The sequence below is a fragment of the Natator depressus genome, chromosome 1, assembly GCF_965152275.1.
Source record: "Natator depressus isolate rNatDep1 chromosome 1, rNatDep2.hap1, whole genome shotgun sequence".
Lineage (NCBI taxonomy): Eukaryota > Metazoa > Chordata > Testudines > Cheloniidae > Natator > Natator depressus.
In genome coordinates this window covers 305,367,839-305,392,669 of record NC_134234.1, presented here as the reverse complement: position 1 = coordinate 305,392,669, position 24,831 = coordinate 305,367,839, and the positions used below count along the sequence as shown (strand labels likewise).

General features: G+C 44.5%; 1 protein-coding gene across 1 annotated transcript in view; it reads left to right on the top strand.

Moving 5' to 3' along the window:
• Positions 1-18,439: 18,439 nt before the first annotated feature.
• Positions 18,440-24,831, top strand: part of AASS (aminoadipate-semialdehyde synthase) — a 50,861-nt gene continuing 44,469 nt past the window's right edge. Inside the window, exons 1-2 of the mRNA XM_074942323.1 lie at positions 18,440-18,583; positions 21,454-21,674. Of these exons, the coding sequence (XP_074798424.1) occupies positions 21,462-21,674 (213 nt within the window). The 5' untranslated portion in view covers positions 18,440-18,583; positions 21,454-21,461. The remainder of the gene's footprint in view (positions 18,584-21,453; positions 21,675-24,831) is intronic.

Here is a 24,831-nt window from a genome sequence, read left to right as displayed (position 1 = left end):
ATATTTAGGGATAACTCATCCACAAAGAGATGGAAAATCTGGTAAAAATTAATCTAGCATCCATCTTCCCCAGGGAGTGAGAGAATCTTAACCCCTTTGTCACTATTCCTCAGTTTTATTTTAGGAAAATGAACAAAAATGTTAAAATATTTCTCTGGGGTGGGCGTGAGGCCAATACTGACATTTTGTAAATGGCAATCCCCAATCACACACAATGGAGGCTTCCTTTTCCACGGTTTGTGTCATTATCATTCAGCTTTTATCCTTAGCCAGTCAGCTCTGTGGCTCCAGAATGTAATAGAGCAGACCCCCTCCTGGCTGCTGGTGGAACAGGTGTTGGTCCATCCCCTCCCACAGGCAGGAATACTGGGTTCAGCCTATTACAGTTTTGATCATCAAATATTCCATACAATATTGGCTACCAAACAAGGGCCAGTTTGGCTAGAAAATTTCTGCTGTTCCAAATGCTCCAACAACAGTACAATCTATCTGGTCCAGTGGCGTGGTGCTATTTGCAATTTAAGCATCTCTTGAAGGATGAATTTGGCCCTGATGCATTGGGAATACCAGAGACTCCAAAATTGTTGTTGACGTGGAGGGAGATCTATAAATTCACCCAACCATTTATATCCTTTACAACTTCCTTACTCAGAAGATCCTTGCTAATTTAGATTACCAGTGCCAAGCCTGAAATAAAGATTTGTCTATCTCCTTGAACCCTAGCCAATGGGGAAATCCCTTGCAAAACATTAAAAACTCAAATTTTGATCTCTAATTAAGGCTGATCCAACAGAAAATTATATTTCATTCACACTGGTCCCCACATAGGTTACAGTGCATGGGCCTTGCCCAAACAGACTGCTGCCATAGGTGTGGATCTCCTAGAGCTACAGTGGCTCACATGTCCCAGGATACAATCTTTTTGGCTAGGAGTAGGTAGGAGTATTAATATGATAATGGATACCTTCCTAAAAATTACTTCCTAGAACTGTGTTTTGGGATATATCCTGTCCTCTTTGAAACACTCCAGCTCATGGAGAGCTTAATTTTTTAGAGCAGTGCTTGCAGACAAATGACTCATATTGCTTACAGGGAAGAGCAGACTGCCTCCGCAGGTGGAAGCTTGGCACAGCAACTTGGCTGACCTGGAGCTAAAGAGTAAGTAATGTTTTGGAGAAGAGGGACCTCAAAACATTTGAAAAGATTTGGTTTAACTTTTTATAAACCTTTGGTTAATTCCTGGTGGATGGAAATCAAAATGTCACTTTCCTCTCCCGTCCCTACCCTCTTTCCTTCCTTTCTCATTCCTTTGCTTTTTTTTCCTTTTTGTCTTTCTTTCTGTTCTCCCCTTATTTTGGGAGAAAACATCAATATAATAATAATAATAAAAAAATTAGCCTTGTTGATTTAGTTTAAACTAATTTAAATTCAAACTCCAGAATAATTGATCAACTTGTGAGAGATTTTTGTGCATTTACAGTATTTAACAGAACTATATAGGATTGCTAAAGAGCTCAAAAACCAAAGGGGGAACCCCCCCGCCATTGCAGTAATGCCAGCTTTGAATGGAACACAAAGCAATGAGTAGCAAGTGCTCTTTAAAACCTGCTTTTCAGCTCTGCAGTTACTGAGGACATGCCTACATGTGCAGCGCTGTAGTGGTGAAGAAGACTCTCTATGTCAACAGGAGAGAGCTCTCTCTTTGGCATAATCAAACCATCTCTGTGAATGGCAGAAGTTCTGTTGGTGTGAGAAGCTCTCCCACTGACATAGCGCTGTGCACACGAGCACTTATGTCGATGTAACTTATGTCGCTGAGGGGGTGGTTTATTCACACCCCTGAGTGACATAAATTATGCCAACATGAGCTGTAGTGTAGACATAGCCTAAGTCATTGCTACTTTTGATCCCTTTTGTTTCCATGAATTTTCATTTGTTCATTCTTCTTGCAGCTTGTGTTCCTGTGTGAGTGACACAATTATAAATAAAATAGCTATAGAAATAAGAGGAAACTGGCTGACCTGCTGATTTGAGTATAAGGCATTTGTGACCAATCTATCTAGGTACATGGCCCACAACACTGTAATATTTGATGGCCTTACCAATGTTAATACATGTATCCCCCCAACATCCCTGTGAGATGGGGAAGTGCTATTATCCTCAATTTAACAGATAGGGAACTGAGTCAGAGAGAGATTGAAGTGACTTGCCCAAGATCACATTGGAAATCGTAACACAAGCTGAGATGTGAACTCCAATTTTCAGGATCTTAACCAAACTTCCTTTGGGGAAGGAGAGGAAGGTGGAAGAGGGTTAATAAATTTATTGTGACAAACTGCATTCTAAAGAGGGTGAAGAAATGGATGAGAGGAACTAGAGTGAGTCCTGAGTAAAAAGTCTTATTGAACCAAACCAACACTATAATGGTAAGATCAGGTATAACAGAAATTTAAACTTGTCTTTACCTGTGATCATGTTGTGAGTACTTCTGATACAAAGAAAGTATCAGAAATAAAGGGACATAGGAGTCAACCTCATCTCTAATGATTTATAGATCTTGCTACTAGAATTGCAGGAAATAGGAAAGGCAGTTCCCAAGCTTATTCAGTCCTTACCCTCTACTAACACAATTCTCAGTTGTGATGATGGTTGTTGTGATGTGGTTTCATAACCATAAAGTTTGTATTGCTATTCTCCAGTTGCCTATCAGAGAGATGGTAAGATCAATACAATCAGTACAGGAGCACAGACCAGATGATCATAATGGTCCCTTCTGGCCTTAAAAATCTCTGAATACCTTAACTTAAAGTAAATGCACAGGTATCATTTTGCTCTGTGTTCATACAGCATCTAGCACAATGACTAGGGCTCCTGCATACTATGTTAATAGAAATACATAATAATAACCAATAATTTAAATATCAGGAATGTCAGCAGATACTCCTATTGTTAGACTAGGAATGGGCTAATTAAGAAGATTCGGTTTGCACCCTATTTATCCTGCCTCTATCATCAGGTGTTTTAAGTAGTGACAGAAAACTGACAAATGGATAGGGTGAAAATGAATGAGATTTATTAACAAACAAGTGATTTACTAAACAATGACCCCAACGTAACTATAACAGACATAAAACACCTCGGTTGTCAACACAAACTCAAATGTGGGCCTGAAGCCCTGATCCTTGATTCCCACACGATGGGTAGGATAGGAACAATGAAAAGGGTTAATACATCACCATGTCATGCAGGGAAGGAGGACACTGGCACACTGGAGGGAGAGACGAACTGGAACCCTGGACACTGATGGACAGGAGAGCGGAAACACAGGAACACAGGAGGGTCTTCACACAGGTAAGCAGCTGATGTCTTCTGTCTTCAGGTCTTTAGGGCTTCTGCTCTTGACATGTCATCGTGCGTGTGACAATGCGGAGGTTAATCGGTCACTTAGCTGGAATAGCAGGTGAGTGCAAGCAATGCGATACTGGCATGCAATGGAAAGGCAGCCAGATAGACCTAGGTAGGGAAGTAGGTGGTAATCTCACAGATACAGGCCTACCTCTGGGGAGAGCAGTCTGTCACGGGCACTGGTCTGTCACTAGGATGGACAGCCCTGAGGGACCCGTGAACCAGATTTTATAACCTGCTGTCTCTAGGCAGATTATGTGGTCACCTGACCTTCACTTTTCCCGCCTTATGGGGAAAGGGCGCCAAATCCTTCATGAAGAAGGAGACTCAAAATGGAGGCCAACAGCAACATCTGAAAAAAAAAACAAGATGGCCAGGTAAGGGCAAGGTGATAAAAACAGAATAAAACAGAATTTCCTTACATATTCCCCTCCTTGGTGACTTTGTAGGCCTGGCTACATTTATCACCACACCTGTATTGCTTACACTTCAGGTAGGCTAGGATGCCAGGAGCTATTAATGACCCTTCACACTTTAGCCTTCACCCATCCAATGGTTGCTATGACTGAAATAATAATAATAACTTTCACAATTAAAATAACAATAAAAGGATGAATAAGTGTGTTCCATGCTTCTGTCAATTCAGTGGGACTGACAAAAAGACTTTCCCACCAGTGTGCAAATCTGGAATTTTTCAGCACCCTTTTAAGGATTTTCTTGATTTGCTCTGTAGAGTGATGCACTGTGAGTGTTAGGTCTTTACCTTGCTTTACTAAATCTTTTACATGATTCTCTAGCACGGGTGCTGTACCAATTGTTTTAGCACATCAACGTTCACTCCAAGGTTGACAGGGTCAACGTGCTGGTACAAATTATAAAATAACCGAATATTTTCACATTCATTTTCTCTGAAACAAAGGTAATATCACATCCCTGGATGGCAAGTACAAAACAAACAGAGATTTACATGTGGGTCATTAACAATGGTGTAAAGAAATTTACAATGAACTCTTTATATCTAATTCTTATACAAATGCAGTTGCTGTTCACTACCACCAGCTCAGATTGGTTACCTGTTTGTAATTGCAGGTCATAGTGGCACCTTCCCCAGTTTGGGCTCAGACAGATATGTGGTCCCTCATACACATCTGTGCTACAGATGTATCCACCATTAGGCTCCCAGACACAAGCATCTAAATTAACACTATGGTACTCTTACTTGATTTTAAGCGCCCATTTTGGGATGTTCACAGGTATCATGATTGACTGATTAATGTTAATCCTGAGTGGAATGAGAGGATAAACCCAATTTGTTCTGGCATTATAAATGGTTAGTATGTAGGTAGTTACCTTCTTTGAATCTGAATCATAGCTGAAATCCAGCAGTTTCCACCAAGCGTGGTGCTCCTTTTCAAAGGGCGATACATCCTTTAACATTAAATTTCTTATCTTCTTAGGAATGATGCCTTGGAAATCCTATCCTAAGGATCCCACTTGCCACTCCTTGCAGCCATGCCTGCACTTGAATACAGGTAAGTGCCCAAAAGGTATTGGCTTGTAATGTGCCCCTGGCATCTATTATCTTTTCCTGGTTCTGTTTCTGGGTATTGTCAAAGTTTGACTCAGACTCACAATTTATCAGACCACTCTGTTTTATTAGCAAAGCTGCTCTGCTAATACATTTAGAAGTGAGCCCCCCGAGTGGGGCTTGTGTCTCTTAATTTATACAGTTTTTTGGAGAACAAGTTACAGAGAAGTTACAGACAAAAGAAGAAAAAGATTTTAGTCACCACCCTTCGAGATCCCTGAGACCAGCCACGTATCTTCAATTACCTGCCACCCTTAACAATCTCCTTTAACAGCTTCCAGTTAACTTAACTAATTGCCCTTCACACCTTCCATTCTGATGCCTGCTTCTTAGACGTGCTGGCTCTATCTTAATTGCTTCTCCATTCAAAAGCTAACTGTCCCTACGTGTGCTCCCTCAGATACTTTGTAACATGTTTTGGCATGCCCTCTCATATACAATGTATCCAGCATGTCCCCTTATACAACGTTATACTTATACAATGTTATACTTCCACAGTATTATACCAGGTCTGCATGGTGCTGACTATGTCATCGTCTAAATCACTGATTTTATTCAGTGATGTTGTAAGAGGCTGGTCTAAAGATGACATATCATGGCCTACATTACTGATTCTTTGGGCTAGAATGCTAGCACTTAATGCATTAACCACTCCCAAGCCAGCTCCCACTCCGCCTAAGACTTCGGCTGTTAAATCCCTCTTGGTCTTAGCCCTGGTCTACACTATGAGTTTAGGTCGAATTTAGCAGTGTTAGATCAATTAAACCCTCCATCCGTCCACATGACGAAGCCATTTTTGTCGACTTAAAGAGCTCTTAAAATTGATTTCTGTACTCCTCCCCAACGAGGGGATTAGCGCTGAAATCGACATTGCCGGGTCGAGTTTGGGGTAGTGTGGATGCAATTCAATGGTATTGGCCTCTGGGAGCTATCCCAGAGTGCTCCATTGTGACCGCTCTAGATAGCACTTTCAACTCAGATACACTAGCCAGGTACACAGGAAAAGCACCTGGAACTTTTGAATTTCATTTCCTGTTTGGCCAGCGTGGCAAGGTCATCAGCAGAGGTGACCATGCAGAGCTCATCAGCACAAGTGACCATGCAGTCCCAGAATCGCAAAAGAGCTCCAGCATGGACCAAACGGGAGGTACTGGATCTGATTGCTGTATGGGGAGATGAATCCGTGCTATCAGAACTCCGTTCCAAAAGACGAAATGCCAAAATATTTGAAAAAATCTCCAAGGGCACGATGGACAGAGGCTATAACAGGGATCCGCAGCAGTGCTGCGTGAAAAGTAAGGAGCTCTGGCAAGCCTACCAAAAAAAGCAAAGAGGGGAAGGGCCGCTCCGGGTCAGAGCCCCAGACATACCACTTCTATGATGAGCTGCATGCAGTTCTAGGGGGTGCCCTACCACTACCGCACCCCTGTCCGTGGACACCTACAAGGGGGGAGTCTCACGCAACAGGGATGAGGATTTTGGGGATGAGGAAGATGAGGAGGAGGAGGAGGATAGCGCACAGCAGGCAAGCGTAGAAACCACTCTCCCTGACAGCCAGGAACTGTTTATCACCCTGGAGCCAATACCCTCCCAACCCTCCCAAGGTGGGCTCCTGGACCATGAAGCCGGAGAAGGCACCTCTGGTGAGTGTATCTTTGAAGAAGCCGAAAGACTGGGGCTTACCATGGCTGCCTGCAAGCCGAATTCTGTTGCCCGGCCCTGCGTGTGTGATCTCTCACACCAAACCGCAGGCCCTCAATACAAGAGGCAAAATGCAACCTTGTACCGAAAGCACATGTGCTATGTAATGTTAACAGCTTGCTTCACCGTGAAAGTTGTTGTAACTTGTGCTGGAGCTTCTTAATTTTTCCCTGCCAGTTTGAGTGTTCCACCTGCTGGCTTTGACTGGAACAAAGCTCTTTCATCAGCTCCCTGACGGCAGCTTGGGATTCTTCCTGCTTCACATTCAGTGAGTGGATCTCTTTCTCTTCCTTAGCTAAGAGATCATGCAGGTCCTGCACCTGCAAATCTGGCCTGTTGATCTGCGTAACATATCCTCCGTTTTGGGACTCTAACCCTTCCACCCAGCTTTTCTATCTCAGTGTTCTTAGCTTTGATTTGGTCTTTCAGTTGGGCTACTCTGACTCCCTGTGTTTTGCAGTGCCCATTCAGTTCCCTACACACCTTATAGAGCCCATACATCAAAGCCCTCTTTTTCTGTTTCTTGCTGGGCTTGAGCTTGTCCTGCACAAATCCTTCCCGTTTTCTATTCAACATGGTGAAAGCATCTCCTCCCTTGAACAGCCCCTCTGCCCAAGGATTTTTTCCCTTCCCAAATAATTCACACAAAAATCAACGGAAACTTTATTTAACTCCAGCAGGCACCCAGATTCACCATAGGTCCGAGTGCTCATCCCGCCTGCTGTTCTGATTGCAAGCATGTGGGACCCCAGGCACTTAAGCCTGCCATGGAAGTCTTTTCTGGGCAACAGCACTTGTGAGATGCCCGACAATGGTCGGCATGTGTCAGAAGCAATTCAAGTTTCTCTCAGTAGCAGTTTGGCTGTTTCACACAGACTGGGTTAGGACATGCAATAATGAGCCAGACCGGCTTCGCCACCAGTGCCTGTTCCAATAAATTTACAAAACTGCTACTCTCTACAGAGCTGGGTTTTGCTGCAGTCTGTGTGGAGCTGGGCCCTCTCCGCAGTCCACCCTTCAGAGCTGAGCTTACTAGCCGCAGTCTGTCTACTTGCTCTCCTGACACCCTGGTCAGAGATCCCTCTGGTATCAGACCAGCGGTAAAGATCTCTAACAAGTATAGTTCTCCCGCAGTGCACAAGGCTGCAGCCCAATCAATGGGTGTTGGGCCCAACACAGTGGCACACAAAGCCACACCGGAGGAAGAGAATATCCTCTCCCTCACAGCACCCAAGGCTGTCAACATGCTCTGGTACACAAGGCCGTAAGACGCCCTTCCTGGATACAGGCCATGCAGAGAGTCGGTGGCTGAATAGCCCCTTCATTCCCGGTACTCAAGACCGGAGGCTCCTCCTAGGTGCTAGCTAGGCAGGAAAGCCCAGTGGCACACAGGCCACACTTTAGCAGGACACAACGACTTGCAAGGTCGCCGGCACACAGGGCCTACCGGCTCTCAGCACTGCTCCGGCACTCACAGAACAGTGACCCACCCACACAGCCCGTGGGCCACTAGTTGACAGAGCCGAGTAGATTATAATTACACATAAATTACAATTTAAAACAAAAAGGGGTTCCTGCTGCGGTCGCCAAATTATATTAGCCTAGGAATGGGCTAATTAAGAAGATGCAGGTTGCATACCTCTTATCCCGCCTCTATCATCAGCCCAAAGCTTGCACCCCTCACCCCTCCTGCACCCCTACCCCTTGCCCCAGCCCAGAGCTTGCACCCAGCACCCAAACTCCACCCCAGAGCCTGCATCCCAGACCCCCCTCCCCCACTCAAACTCCCTCCCAGAGCCCAACCTCTCACCCCTTCTGCACCCTGAACCTCTACTGTACCCTAATCCCCTGCTTCAGCCCAGGGCCTGCATCCTAGACCTCCTCCCCCCACCCAAACTTCCTCCCAGAGCCTTAGGCAGGTGGGGGGTGGAGTTTTGGGGGGGTGGGCTCTGGGCATTCTGGGCACCACCAAAATTTCTACAAACCTGCCGCCCCTGGGGTAGGATATGAACAATAAAAAGGGTTAATACATCACCATGTCACGGAGGGAAGTAGACACCGGCACACCAGAGGAAGAGACGAACTGGAATCCTGGACACTGATGGACAAGAGACCGGAAACACAGGAACACAGGAGAGTCTTCACACAGGTAGGCAACTGATGTCTTCTGTCTTCAGGTCTTTAGGTCTTCTGCTCTTGACACGTTGTCATGCGAGCGGCAATGCAGATGTTAATTGGTCACTTAGCTGGAATAGCAGGTGAGTGCAAGCAATGCGATACTGGCATGCAATGGAAAGGCAGCCAGGTAGATCTAGGTAGGGAACTATGTGGTAATCTCACAGATACAGGCCTACCTCTGGGGAGAGCAGTCTGTCTTGGGCACTGGGTCTGTCACTAGGATGGACAGCCCTGAGGGACGGGTGAACCAGCCTTTTATAACCCACTGTCTCTAGGCAGATTATGTGGCCACCTGACCTTCACTTTTCCCGCCTTACAGGGAAAAGGGCGCCAAATCCTTCATGCAGAAGGGGACTCAAAATGGAGGCCAATAACAATATTTGAAAAAACCAAGATGGCCATGTAAGGGCAAGATGATAAAAACAGAATAAAACAGAATTCCCTTACACTATAGGGCCTGATTTTGATCCCAGTTACATTTGTATAAAGTCAATGGAGTTGCATTGGTGTAAGTGAGATCAATTTGCAAAAACAAAACTTTTACAAAACACTAACTCTAGTTCTCCTGTCATCCTTTCCTAGACATGTCAAAAAGATTTGCACAATGAATTTATTACCACCCAGCCTCTTTATCATGTAATTTAGTCCCCAATCAACTTGCCAGAGAGTTTGCTCTTTGTAACCTAAATACTTGACCTATAACTGCTTGCTAATTGAAGGTTTATCTCTTAGAGCTCTGATATAGTTGGGCCACAATATCAGTGGAAATGATCAAAGCCAGCCACATCCTTCAAAAATTACAACAGTATGTGATAACTAGGACCTAAAGTCCTATAGCTTACAATATGCTGTGTTAGTGAGGGCTATTTTCCCTTTAACAAGGGTACATTTAACAGGGCCTTGTATGAAGTAAAGGGCTAGTCTACACATAGTTTTTGTATGGCTTTATCTATATTGGTTTGGAAACCAATATAGGTAAAGCGGCACAAATTACTAGTGTGGAAGCAGTTATGTCAATATAAAGCTCCTTATACTAATATAGCTTATTCCCATAACACACCTTTATAACAGTCTGTGTCCACACAAGGCGTTTCAACCGCTTTAACTATATCAGTATAAAATATAACTAACTTGAATAGTTAAATCACTATAAAAACCGTGTGTAGCCCATGGCATGATAGGTCTCTGGCAGAGTTTAATCCACTCTAGTAGTGTAATAGGAATTGTATAGTATGCTTGTAACTAGTTTGGGAGCCCTCTAGTGGCCTCACTTGCCTTTTGGCACCTTAGAGACTAACCAATTTATTTGAGCATAAGCTTTCGTGAGCTACAGCTCACTTCATCGGATGCATCCGATGAAGTGAGCTGTAGCTCACGAAAGCTTATGCTCAAATAAATTGGTTAGTCTCTAAGGTGCCACAAGTACTCCTTTTCTTTTTGCGAATACAGACTACATGGCTGCTTTTCTGAAACCTGTCACTTGCCTTTTGTTATTGTAGCCATCAGACCCCTTCCAGAGCTGCAGTGTCATACTTAGGGCTCCTGGCAGGTTGCCCTCCCCCTCAGCTTCGTGTTCCCTGGTGGGAGGGGGAGGCCACCCAGCGCTTCTTGCCCCAGGGAAGCAGGATCTGGCTGCCCTGGTTTCTCCCTCCCTTCTCCCTCCCTGCAAGGAGAGGGCAGCCTTGTCAATTTCAGGGCTCCATGCTGGGAGCAGGGGGTGGGGGGCGGGAAGCGGCCCTGGCTTCTCACCCCAGCTCCCAGCTGGGAGCAGGGAGCAGGGACCAGCTGCCGAGGCTTCTCGTCCTGGCTGCGGGGCGGAGGTGTGTCCAGCTGCCCAAGCTCTTCGGGGGGGGGGGGGGCAGCTGAAATCTAGCTGCCTGGTTTTCTTGTCAATTTCACAGTTCCTGCTGTAAAATTGACAGGACAACCAACAGCCAATGTAAGTAACATAGTTTCTACACAGATACTGTGTCACCCTAACTATACTGACATAAGCCCTCTACCTCTTGTGGAGATGGAGTTATGATGTCGATGTAGTAGGGTATTTCAATTGGCGGGAGCAAGACTGTAGTGTAGACACTGACACAATTAGTTCAACGTAAGCTGCCTCATGTTGACCTAACTGTGTAATGTGGACCAAGCCTTAGTTTTTCATAGGGTATGTCTACCCTTACAATGCTACAGTGGCAAAGCTGCAGTGGTTCAGTGTAGTTCTCCCATCACTATAGGTAATCCATCTCCCCAAGAGGAGGTAGTTAGGTTGATGGAAGAATTCTTCTGTTGACCTAGCGTTGTCTACACCAGGGGTTAGGTTGCCATAGCTACGTCTCTTCAGATTTTTCACACCCTGCAGAAATGTAACTATGCTTATGTAAGTTTTCAGTGTAGACCAGCCCATAGAGCAGGGGTGGGCAAACTTTTTGGCCTGAGGGCCATATCGGGGTTCCGAAACTGTATGGAGGGCCAGGTGGGTAAGGCTGTGCCTCCCCAAACAGCCTGGCCCCCTCCCCCTATCTACCCCTTCCTGCTCCCTGACTGCCCCCCTCAGAACTCCCGACCCATCCAAACCCCCCTGCTCCCTGACTGCCCCGACCCCATCCACACCCCCGCCCCTGACAGGCCCCCCGGGACTCCCACACCTATCCAACCCCTCCTGCTCCCTGTCCCCTGACTGCCGCCCCGGACTCTCTGCCCCTTATCCAGCCCCCCTGCTCCCCACCCCCTTACCATGCTACTCAGAGCACCAGGACTGGCAGCCCAGAGCACTGGTGGCATGGTGAGCTGAGGCTGCGGGGGAGGAGAGACAGCAGGGGAGGGGCCAGGGGCTAGCCTCCTCAGCCGGCAGCTCAAGGGCCAGGCAGAACGGTCCCGCGGGCCAGATGTGGCCCGTGGGCCGTAGTTTGCCCACCTCTGCCATTGAGTCTGTCATAAATATAAAGGGAAGGATAACCAACTTCCTGTATACAGTGCTATAAAATCCCTCCTGGCCAGAGGCAAAACCCTTTCACCTGCAAAGGGTTAAGAAGCTAAGATAACCTCGCTGGCACCTAACCCAAAATGACCAATGATGGGACAAGATACTTTCAAATCTGGAGGGGGGGAACAAAGGGTTTGTCTGTCTGTGTGATGTTTTTGCCGGGAACAGATCAGGAATGCAGCCTTAAAACTCCTGTTAAGTTAGTAAGTAATCTATCTAGAAATGTGTTAAATTTCCTTTTGTTTAATGGCTAGTAAAATAAGCTGTGCTGGATGGACTGTATATTCCTGTTTTTGTGTCTTTTTGTAACTTAAGGATTTGCCTAACGGGAATCTCTATATTTTAAATCTAATTACCCTGTGAGGTATTTACCATCCTAATTTTACAGAGATGATTCATTTACCTTTTCTTTAATTAAAATTCTTCTTTTAAAAACCTGATTGATTTTTCATTGTTCTTAAAATCCAAGGTTTGGGTCTGTGTTCACCTGTATAAATTGGTGAGAATTCTTATCAAGTCTTCCCCAGCAAAGGGGGTGTAGGGCTTGGGGGGATATTTTGGGGGAAGACGTCTCCAAGTGGGCTCTTTCCCTGTTCTTTGTTTAAAACGCTTGGTGGTGGCAGTATACGGTTCAAGAACAAGGCAAAGTTTGTACCTTGGGGAAGTTTTTAACTAAGCTGGTAAAAATAAATTTAGGGGGTCTTTCATGCAGGTCCCCACATCTGTACCCTAGAATTCAGAGTGGGGAAGGAACCTTGACATGGTGGGAGAGCGGTGGGATCATTTTAAACCAGAGATCATTTTAAACCAGAAGCACAGCAGGATTTTAAAAGTTTTTGTAAAAGGTGATTGCAGCTGTAGATTCTGTCTCTCTGCCTGGGGGACAGAGCAGCAGGCATAACAAAAGGATTTTTCTGTAGGCTGAGAACAGCTATCAGAGAAAAATGTATCATGTTATAGCACAGCAAAATTTTACAAGCCAGGTTTTGTTTTGTTTTGTTTTCTTTCTAACTCTTGGGTGTAAAGTTAGTTTAAAAAAAGAGGTTGGATGACAGACTGCACTGTTCAACAGAAGCTGGAATTAGCCAGATTTGAGGCAGAGGAAAAACAAAAGAAACATGAAAGACGGGTAGAACTCAGACAGATGGAAATGGAGGCAAAAAAAAAAAAAAGAAATGGAGGCCAAAGAAAAAAAATGGAGGCTGCCCACAGGAGAGAAATGGAGGCAAAGGAAAAAGAAAAGGAGGAGAAGGAAAAAGAGAGGAAGCATGCACTGGAGATGGAGAAGGCAAAGGCTCAGCAGAATATACTGAATAATGCTAACAATCCTTCCCCAACAATCCACAAATGGGAGTGACTATGTCCACATTATCATAGAATATTAGGGTTGGAAGGGACCTCAGGAGGTCATCTAGTCCAACCCCCTGCTGAAAGCAGGACCAATCCCCAATTTTTGCCCCAGATCCCTAAATGGCCCCCTCAAGGATTGAACTCACAACCCTGGGTTTAGCAGGCCAATGCTCAAACCACTGAGCTATCCCTTCCCCTGATGAAGCCAGTGATATTGCTGAATATTTTCTCACCTTTGAGAGACTGTGCACACTCCATCAAATTCCTGAAGCTCACAAGATGACCACATTGGTTGCAAAATTGACTGGAAGAGCTCTGGACATATTCAATAAGATGCCTATTGAGGAGGCTTCTGACAACAATAAATTCAAAGATTTGGTTTTAAAACAATTTCAAGTTATACCTGAAACTTACAGAGTAAAATTTAGAGCCCTTAAGAGAGGACCTGGACTAAGTAATGTGGCTTATGTAAACCAGATGAGAGATCTGTTTGATAAATGGCTCAACAGACGGGCTGTAACTAACTTTGGAGGAATGAGGAATTTGATGATACAGGAGCAATTCCTAACTATGTCCAAGGAGGATATAAAACAGTGTTTATGGGATAAGAAAATGGACTCAGCAGAAAGGCTTTTTTCTTATGCTGATCAATATGAGCAGTCCCAGATCGCCAGAGAGGCAGGGCAAGCTGGAACAAAATGGGTGGAGGGAGGAGAGAGCAACAACCCTGGTCGCAATTGGAGCCAATACCAGAAGGGACACCCTCAGACCACACCCTACTACTGGGAGCAGCCCAAGGCCCCAACCCCAAGGAACACTCCAGACACCTTATCGTCCCACCACACCATTCTCCAGCAATCCACCTCGCCCCAGTGACCCATCAGCTGGACGATGTTTTAAATGTAACGAGCCGGGGCATGTAAAGGCCAACTGCTCCAAGAACCCCAACAGATTACAGTTCATTGCACCGAAATCACACCAGAGGTCCTCAGGCCCAGATGCCTCCCAGATACCCTCAGAGCGGAGGGAAACTGTAAGTGTGGGCGGGAAGAAGGTCACAGCGTGGAGGGACACCGGAGCACAAGGGTTGGCTATTCATGCTTCCTTAGTGGACCCCAATTTAATCAACCCAGAGGTCCAAGTGACGATTTAACCCTTCAAGTCAAACTCTTGCAGTTTGCCTACAGCCAAGTTGCCGGTCCAGTACAAGGGCTGGTCAGGAACGTGAACTTTTGCAGTCTATGATAATTATCCCATCCCCATGCTATTGGGGGAAGACTTGGCCAATTGTGTGAAGCTAGCCAAGAGGGTGGGAATGGTCACCCGCAGCCAGGCTAAGCAAGCTGTCACACCTAGCTCTATTCCGGAAACTTCTACCAGGGCCCAGTCAAAGGTGATAAAACCGGACCCCATGCCAACGTCTGCAACAGCAGTAGTGGATCCAGTCACAGAAACCCAGACAGAGCCAGTTTCAAAACCGAAACCGGCGGAACAACCAGCACCAGAACCATTGCCAACACTGAATCTAGTACTTGCAACCCCAACACCAGAGGGCCAAAAAGCATTCCTTCAAAGTAGGGGACCAGGTAATGGTCTTAAAGGTGCTCCAGGCCCATAAAATGGAAGTGTCGTGGGAAGGGCCATTCACGGTCCAGGAGCACCTGGGAGCTGTTAATTATCTCATAGCATTCCCCACCTCCAGCCGAAAGTCTAAGGTGTACCATATTAATTCTCTAAAGCCCTTTTATTCCAGAGAATTAAAGTTTTGTCAGTTTACAGCCCAGGAAGCAGATAACGCTAAGTGGCCTAAAGGTGTCTACTACAAAGGAAAAAGTGATGGTGGTGTGAAACAGGTAAACCTCTCCATGACCTTGGGCGTATGCAGCGACAGCAGATCCAGGAGCTGAGCACTAGCTATGCACCGATGTTCTCAGCCACCCCAGGACTGACTGAACGGGCATACCACTCCATTGACACAGTTAATGTTCACCCAATTAAAGCCCAACCTTACCGGGTGTCTCCTCAAGCTAAAACTGCTATAGAACGGGAGATCCAGGATATGCTACAGATGGGTGTAATCCGCCCCTCTGAAAGTGCATGGGCATCTCCAGTGGTTCTAGTTCCCAAACCAGATGGGAAAATACGTTTTTGCGTAAACTACCGTAAGCTAAATGCTGTAACTCGCCCAGACAACTATCCAATGCCACGCACAAATGAACTATTGAAAAAACTGGGATGGGCCCAGTTCATCTCTACCTTGAACTTAACCAAGGGGTACTGGCAAGTACTGCTAAATAAATCCGCCAAGGAAAGGTCTGCCTTCATCACACATGTTGGGCTGTATAAATTTAATGTGCTCCCTTTCGGGCTGCAAAATGCACCCGCCACCTTCCAAAAACTTGTAGATGGTCTCCTAGAGGAATTGAAGAAATATACAGTCGCCTACCTTGATGATGTGGCCATATTTTCGGATTCCTGGGCAGAACAACTAAAACACCTACAAAAAGTCTTTGAGCGCATAAGGGAGGCAGGACTAACTGTTAAGGCTAAGAAGTGTCAAATAGGCCTAAACAGAGTGACTTACCTTGGACACCAGGTGGGTCAAGAAACTATCAATCCCCTACAGGCCAAAGTGGATGCTATCCAAAAGTGGCCTGTCCCAAAGTCAAAGAAACAGGTCCAATCCTTCTTAGGCTTGGCCGGATATTACAGGCAATTTGTATCGCAAAACAGCCAAATCGCCGCCCCACTGACAGACCTAACCAAAAAAAACCCAGCCAAATGCAGTTCAGTAAACTAAAAAGTGTCAACAGGCCTTTAACCAGCTTAAAGCGACACTCATGTCTGACCCTGTGCTAAGGGCCCCAGACTTTAACAAAAACTGTTCCTAGTAACCACAGATGCATCCAAGCATGGTGTGGGAGCAGTCTTAATGCAAAAAGAACCAAATCAAGAGTTCCATCCTGTCTGTTTCTCAGCAAAAAGCTGTCTGAGAGGGAAAGTCACTGGTCAATCAGTGAAAAGGAATGTGATGCCATTGTCTACACTCTGGAAAAGCTACGCCCATAGGTTTGGGGACGGCGTTTCCACCTGCATACCGACCATGCTGCGCTACAGTGGCTTCATACCGCCAAGGGAAATAACAAAAAACTTATTCGGTAAAGTTTAGCTCTCCAAAATTTTAATTTCAACATACAACACATCTGAAAAGCTTCTAACAAAGTGGCTGATGCACTCTCCCGTAAAAGTTTCCCAAAATGAACTGGTTAAAATCGTCCTTAAAATGTATAAAATATTGTTAGTCTTTATACAGTTAGTAGTATATTTAAAGGTGCATGTGTCTTATTAACTCTGTTTTCTACTAAAGCTCCAAAAAGAAATCACAGCCAGTGTTTCACCGTATCTGTGATTTGGGGGGCGTGTCATAAATATAAAGGGAAGGGTAACCACCTTTCTGTATACAGTGCTATAAAATCCCTCCTGGCCAAAGGCAAAACCCTTTCACCTGTAAAGGGTTAAGAAGGTAAAATAACCTCTCTGGCACCTAACCCAAAATGACCAATAAAGGAACTAAATACTTTCAAATCTGGAGTGGGAGTGAACAAAGGGTTTGTCTGTCTGTATAATGCTTTTGCTGAAAACAAATAAAAAATGCAGCCTTACAACGCCTGTTAAGTTAGTAAGTAATTAAGCTAAAAATGCGTTAAATTTCCATTTGTTTAATGGCTGGTAAAATAAGCTGTGCTGGATGGAATGTATATTCCTGTTTTTGTGTCTTTTTGTAACATAAGGATTTGCCTAACGGGAATCTCTATGTTTTAAATCTAATTACCTTGTGAGGTATTTACCATCCTAATTTTACAAAGATGATTCTTTTACCTTTTCTTTAAAATTCTTCTTTTAAAAACCTAATTAATTTTTCATTGTTTTTAAAATCCAAGGGTTTGGGTCTGTGTTCACCTGTATAAATTGGTGAGAATTCTTATCAAGCCTTCCCCAGAAAAGGGCGTGTAGGGCTTGGGGGAATATTTGGGGGAAAGACGTCTCCAAGTGGGCTCTTTCCCTGTTCTTTGTTTAAAATGCTTGGTGGTGGCAGCATACGGTTCGAGGACAAGGCAAAGTTTGTACCTTGGGGAAGTTTTTAACTTAAGCTGGTAAAAATAAGCTTAGGGGGTCTTTCATGCAGGTCCCCACATCTGTACCCTAAAGTTCAGAGTGGGGAAGAAACCTTCACAGAGTCATAGATTCAATGGCCAGAAAGGACCCGTTCTGATCATCTAGTCCTACTTCCTGTGTAACACGGGCCCTAGAACTTCTGCAAAATAATTCCTAGGGCAGATCTTTAAGAAAAAAAATTCCAATCTTGAATTAAAAATTGTCACTGACGGAAAATGCACCACAACCCTCGGGAAATTGTTCATAAATTGTTCTAATGGTTACTTTCTGTCACTGTTAAAAAATTACATCTTAGGTAGGCCTATGTATTTGTATATAGTTAAACACTGTTATTTGGAATCCAACTGTGTGTGGTTCCCCCCTATTACTAACGTTGTGTAGAGAGCAAAGATACTGTACTGCCATTCCTTATTTTAGTGGGTGGAGAAAAGGGGAAATTAGAGAGCTCTGAGTTACTTGTCATTGAGGAGGAGGGGGATACACAAGGATTTTATCAGCTGGGGAAGGGCTGGGATGCTTTTCACAGGCAGAGGTATGTTGATCCGTCCATGTCCTATCTGCCTTGCCAATGCCCATCCCCCATTACCGTACAATTTATGTTAAAAATACAATGTTGACACCCATTTTATTAATGCGTTTCTAGTCTCCCAGATCCACACCGTGTTTTCCCTGTCCCAGTGACTCTCGTATTCCAGATGCCTCTGAGCCATTTCGGGGAAGGGGGGCTCCGCTCTCTCAGCCATCCCCCGGACTGTCATGTATGGCAGATCCCGGCAGCATTGCGGGGTGTGCAGTCGGTGTGGCCAGTAGGATCCCTGCGAGCCTATTGACTGTCCGTATCTGGGAGCGTTCCCGCGACCTTGTGCAAGTCCCCTTGGAGAGCCAGGGCCCCGGAGCGGAACATTCCGGGAAATCTTCCCCCGCCCCAGCCAAAGCAGGAGCACACACGAGAGAAGCGGGTTGGGGGTGTGTGTGGGGGGGAGAGACGAGACGTCACCAATAACGTCACGCCTGGGGACCTTTTGCGATTGGCGGAAAGGGAAGGTTGTACCCCGAAGGTCACACTGGATTGGCTGCCGGCGGGGGGCTGCATCCCTTCTTTCCCCCCCATTCTGTGCATAGCCTCGCTGGGCAGCCCCTGCGTTCCTTTGCGCAATCCCAGAGCCGGCGGCTCCCTTCTCCCCGTGTAAACCCCGCTTCGCTGCCAGGTAGGTGCCGCGCTTCGCGCGTGGGCTGGGCTCTGCGTCTCCTGCAGTGGGGCCCTGCTGTAGCAGCAGGCGGCGGAGGTTTCCGTGGGGGGCCTCCAGGCCGCGCGTGGAGCTGTGCCTGCTGCTGGGTCTGGGCTGGACCTTGGAGGCCGCTGCGGCCCGGGTCAGTGCGGGACAGCGGGCTGGGCTGTGGGGGTCGCCCCCAGTGATTCGGCCCCCGTCGGGAATGTCTCTCTCTGCCTCCGAGCCCAGGCGGTGCCGCCCCGCCGTGGTGGGTCGGGCAGAACGGCCTGGCTTTCAGCTCCCTCCCTCCCCGCTCCTCGGCACAGCTGGATTCTCGAGGACAAGTTTGCATCTTCCTTTCTGGCAACAAAATAGCCACGTTCGTCCCTCGTGGCGATCCCTGCCGCGAGCCTGGATTTTCCAGCTCGTGAGGTCTTTTCTGGCCAGTAATTTAGACTGACAGGGAACAATCCATCAGAGAGAAAGCTGCGAAGGAGATTAAATGCTCCTTTTAGCTGCATCTCTAGATCAGGAGTTACATGCCGCCCTGTTCTAACATGGGGAAAACAAGTTTGGATCACATCATATGTCTGGTTTCAGAGTAGCAGCCGTGTTAGTCTGTATTCGCAAAAAGAAAAGGAGGACTTGTGGCACCTTAGAGACTAACCAATTTATTTGAGCATAAGCTTTCGTGAGCTACAGCTCGATTCATCGGAGGCATCATATGTCTGTTAGGAAAGAACTATTCGTGACCTCTGGCAAAGGTGTATGTGAATCTGAAAGTCACCATTGATTTAAAAAATCCTCCGGGGGGGGGGGATATAAAACCCATCGATCTGCTATTGCTTCAAGTAATAATTAATATAAGTATAACTGAAGGAGATTGGGGGAAAATATTTTTCTATATCTTCACTTTGCACTGGGTACCTGACAGAATTCTTAGTTTTTTAACTAGTTGTTAAAGATGCAGCTGGAAAAACAGAAATTGGCAGTAGGATTCAGGCAGGTATTGTTACATAGGATTGTTTAATTTCAAAACTAAATGCTTTGAATAATTATTTAAAAAAATTTAACTCATACCAACTTCATCAGTTTGTGGCACTAAAACTACCATTAGAAGAAAAGCCACATATTCAGTATGCCTTTAAAATTGCTGTCAATTTAAAAATATGTTGTAAATGTAGTACCTTTAACATAATTAATGCAGCTAAGATTATTAAAAGTAAGAATTTTTTTAAAACCCATCTTGCCAATCTTTGTATGTCTTGTACTTCTTTCAGTAAGGCCAGTGAAAATCAATGAGGTCAGTTTTGCTCTAAGACTTTAATAGTGTTTGAGTTTCAAAGGCTTCTGGGAATGTTTGTTTAAAAGCACCTATTTTTATTGGAACTCAGAAAGTTTCCACACTGTTTTCTTTTGGTCTGAGGTTTTATAAAATCTTGTTTTCAGGCCAAATTTAAGGTGACAGTGTCCCTTTAATAGACCAAATGTCAAAAATACAAAGCACTGTACAAATGGGAAAGAAGATTTTTGCATGCTAACTCTTCTGTCCTCCACCCCATCCAAGCAAGCAAACAAAACCCTATCCCCATGTGACCCATAATCAGCCAGTTAGTTTCTTGTACAAGTGGGCCTTCAGCAGGAAGGATGGTGTGCTTGCAGGCATTCTGCTCATAGGAAGGTGCTATGGAAGAATGTAAGTGAGAACTAAAAGATCATTACACTTTGCATTTCGAAGTAGCTTTCTCTGATACTGTAGGATGCTCACTATGTATTTCTTGCTATTGCTCTGATCTTGCAAAGATTTACAGGTTTCAGAGTAGCAGCCGTGTTAGTCTGTATCCACAAAAAGAAAAAGGAGTACTTGTGGCACCTTAGAGACTAACAAATTTATTTGAGCATAAGCCTTCGTGAGCTACAGCTCACTTTATCGGATTTACAGACACTCCTAACTTGAAGTCCATGAGCAGTCCCACTGAGTTTAAAGGGCCTTTGTATGCTTAGTTAGATATGTGCATAGGTCTTTGCAAAACTGGGGTCTAAGAGCTAGATTTTCAAAGATGTTTAAATGCAGATAGGCATCTAGACCAGATCCTCAAAGGTATTCAGGCATCTAAGTACCTTTTGAGGATCTGGACCTTCGTGGGGTTTTCAAAAGTGCCTAGGCACCTAGCTCACAGTGATTTAAATTTAAATAGGGGTTGGGTGCCTAGCCATGCTTCTGTAAATACCTTTAAAGAAATGGCCCAAGGGCATTTGTCATTGATCATGTAGCACCCTTAACTGTACTTTATTGCTTTTTTATGAGTTAATCTCTTTTTTTTTATCACTACGCCAAGTGATAAGGAAGATATTTATAAGGTGGGGGGCTGATACATTTTTGGCTCTTGCATATTTATACTGGTGCCTTAGTCTAACTGGCATTTTTGCTTAAGCCTCCAGCACTGATCACAAGTACAATAACTAGAATTAAAAAAAACACTTTGCACATGAGTAAAAACCTTTTGATACACCGATACTGGTGGTTTGATTTTTGTGAAGTAACCTAGCCAAAGCGAAGAGAAAATGAGACTTTGTAATGTAATGTTCTCTTACTATTTCAGTTGTGGCTTACGTTAGAGAGCTTATGTTTGGTAATGAAAGTAAATTCAGATTTCTATTGCACAGGAAATCTGGGAATATTAGTATTGTTAATCAGAAAATTGTGATAATTATTGCTGGTGTTACGATCATTGTAGTGATTAGTAGTTGAGTATGTTTTACAACAGATTTTTAAAGAGACGTGAACTTCTTGTACAAACAAAGTGGTTTCTAAGCACCTTTACAAGCCTGGTATCGTTTAACTACTTTGTCTTTGCTGCCATCAGGTTTTATTATGCTACGAACATTCAGAAACCCAACTGGTAAGTGTGGGGTCCACCTTTTAAAGTGCCGTCACCATCATAAACCTGTACTGGCAATCAGGAGGGAAGACATTAGTGCTTGGGAAAGAAGAGCACCTCTAGCACCAAAGCATGTTAAGGAGCTAACAAATTTGGGATACAAAGTCTTAGTACAGCCATCAAACCGGAGAGCCATCCATGAAAAGGTAAGTTCTGCTGTGGTTCCCATTTAGAAGAACAAAATGTAAAATTGGTTTACTTAATTATGGTACTACAGCATTAAAGGATGTAAATAATAGCGAACATATGTTATTATCTACTTCGTTATGTATTACAAAAGGGGGTCATTCTTTCCCACTGGCTAAAGCAATGGGAATCATTGGCTAGATCTGTAAGTATCCTAATATTGATGCCTATTCATAGTTCTTTGTTTTTTAGGTCTGTCCTGACCTCCCTCAGCCTCCCTGCCTTCTATTGTCTAAATTCTCAATAGTTCTTTGCATAGGAACTTTGGGGTTTTATAAAAAGAAAAAGAGTGCTTGTGGCACCTTAAAGACTAACCAGTTTATTTGAGCATAAGCTTTCATGAGCTACAGCTCACTTCATCGGATGCATAAAGTGGAAAATACAGTGAGGAGATTTATATACACACAGACCATGCAAAAATGGATGTTTACCATACACATTGTAAGGAGAGTGATCACTTAAGATGAGCTATTACCAGCAGGAGAGTGGGGTGGGGGGAGAGAAAACCTTTTGAAGTGATAATCAAGGTGGGCCATTTCCAGCACATTTCCAGGAGTTAACAAGAACGTCTGAGGAACAGTTGGGGGGAGGGGGGGGAGGGAATAAACAAGGGGAAATAGTTTTACTTTGTATAATGATGCAACCACTCCCAGTCTCTATTCAAGCCTAAGTTAATTGTATCCAATTTGCAAATTAATTCCAATTCAGCAGTCTCTCGTTGGAGTCTGTTTTCGAAGTTTTTTTTGTTGAAGAATAGTCACTTTTAGATCAGAAATCGAGTGACCAGAGAGATTGAAGTCTTCTCCAACTGGTTTATGAATATTATAATTCTTGACATCTGATTTGTGTCCATTTATTGTTTTACGTAGAGACTGTCCAGTTTGACCAATGTACATGGCAGAGGGGCATTGCTGGCACATGATGGCATATATCACATTGGTAGATGTGCAGGTGAACGAGCCTCTGATAGTGTGGCTGATGTGATTAGGCCCTATGATGGTGTCCCCTGAATAGATATGTGGGCACAGTTGGCAACGGGCTTTGTTGCAAGGAGAGGTTCCTTTTGCATGGTCTGTGTGTATATAAATCTCCTCACTGTATTTTCCACTTTATGCATCCGATGAAGTGAGCTGTAGCTCACGAAAGCTTATGCTCAAATAAATTGGTTAGTCTCTAAGGTGCCACAAGTACTCCTTTTCTTTTTGCGAATACAGACTAACACAGCTGCTACTCTGAAACCTTTGGGGTTTTATGTAATTCATGATGTCCCATATAACTGTGGTTTTTGTCTTTTTTTTTTTTTTTTTTCCTTGCTGCCTGAATTCAGGCAGAGTATTTCCGCTGATGCTGTGTGTAGCTGTGACAGAAAAGGTGTGCCCCTCCTCCCCCCGCACCCGATCCTATTAATTCATCTGAGTTAAATTGAAATGATTGCAAAGCCCTGTTAAGTTGCAGGCCACCATGTTTGAAGCCTTGCTAGCTGGCTATATTGTAGTCACGCTAGCCTGACCCTTAATGAGGCATTTGTGTTAAGCTAACGCAATTGTGAGATATACCCTTTTTACTTATCAAGTCAGGGTCTGAGAGTGGGAGGAATATATTTGAGGCGAAAAAACCAAAAGACAACCTACTGTCCAGTCTTTAAGGATTTGTACTCTAACCAGATGTTTTAAGTAACAACCACATTTACACCAGAGAACTTATTTTGTGTAAATCTATTGATTTTTTGTTATGCTAATGTTCAGCCTGGTCCCACTGTCACTTGAAGTCAGTGGGAGTTGTCAAGGTTCCCTCCCCACTCTGAACTCTAGGATACAGATGTGGGGACCCACATGAAAGATCCCCCTAAGCTTATTTCTACCAGCTTAGGTTAAAACTTCCCCAAGGCACAAGTTCTTTGCCCTTAGACGGTATGCTGCCACCACCAAGTGATTTAATAAAGAATCAGGGAAAGGATCACTGGGAGTTCCTATTTCCCCCAAAATATCCCCCCACGCCCTTGCACCCCCTTTCCTGGGGAAGCTTGAGAATAATATCCTAACCAGTTGGTTACAAAGTGATCACAGAACCAAACCCCTGGGTCTTAGGATAATGGAGAAAAGAAGGATTTTATTTAAAAAAAAAAAAGGGGGGGGGTTAAATCACCTCTGTAAAATCAGGATGGAAAATAACTTTATAGGGTAACAAAAGATTCAAAAACACAGCAGAACTTCCTCTAGGCTTAGTTTCAAAGTTACAGAAAACAGGAATAAACCTCCCTCCAGTAAAGAAAAAATTCACAAGCAGAACAAAAGATAATGTAACATGACTCGCCTGGCTTTTACTTACAATATTTGTAATATGAGAGACTTCTAGGATGGTTTATAGGAGAATGAATTTTCTGACCTGATGTTTCTCTGCTTCCCAAGAGAACACACAAAACAAAGTCGCCTTCTCCCCCTCCCCCCCCCCCCCGCAAGATTTGAAAGTATCTTCATTCCCCATTGGTCCTTTTGATCAGGTGCCAACCAGGTTATATGAGCTTCTTAACCCCTTACAGGTAAGGAGGAATTCTAGGCTATCCTTAGCTATATGGTTATCATGCTGCTTCCACTGAAGTTGATGACAGGAGTCTTGCCATCAACTTCAGTGGAAGCAGCATGATAAGGCACAGAGATGGGAGCAGAAGCCCTAGCTTCTTTAACCCACTGTATGACTGTGGACAAACAACCCAATTTCTGTGTCTTAGTTTCTCCATCTTAGAATGGGGATTGTGATGTTTTACCCACTTTTGAAGGAATGAAAACCTCCATAGTCTGTCTATTATTAGTAATAAGATGGGCTGAATTCTGCCCCCAGGGACAATCCTATGCAATCCCAATGAAATAATGTAGTGTGACTGGGATCCAAGGGGGGGCCACACTGAGATTGCTCAATTAGGGCAAACTGCAAAGAATGGGGAAGACGGTCCCCCAAACTGGTTATTCTAATATTTAGATTCACAGACCCAGCAACAAAACTGCTTCTACAATACCTTATTGGTTACCCAGAAGCCAAAAATACAGTTCCCTTAAAGCAACTGAGCCTTGAGCTCCCACCCAGGCAGCCAAGTCAGATATAATGAGGATTACTGAAAAT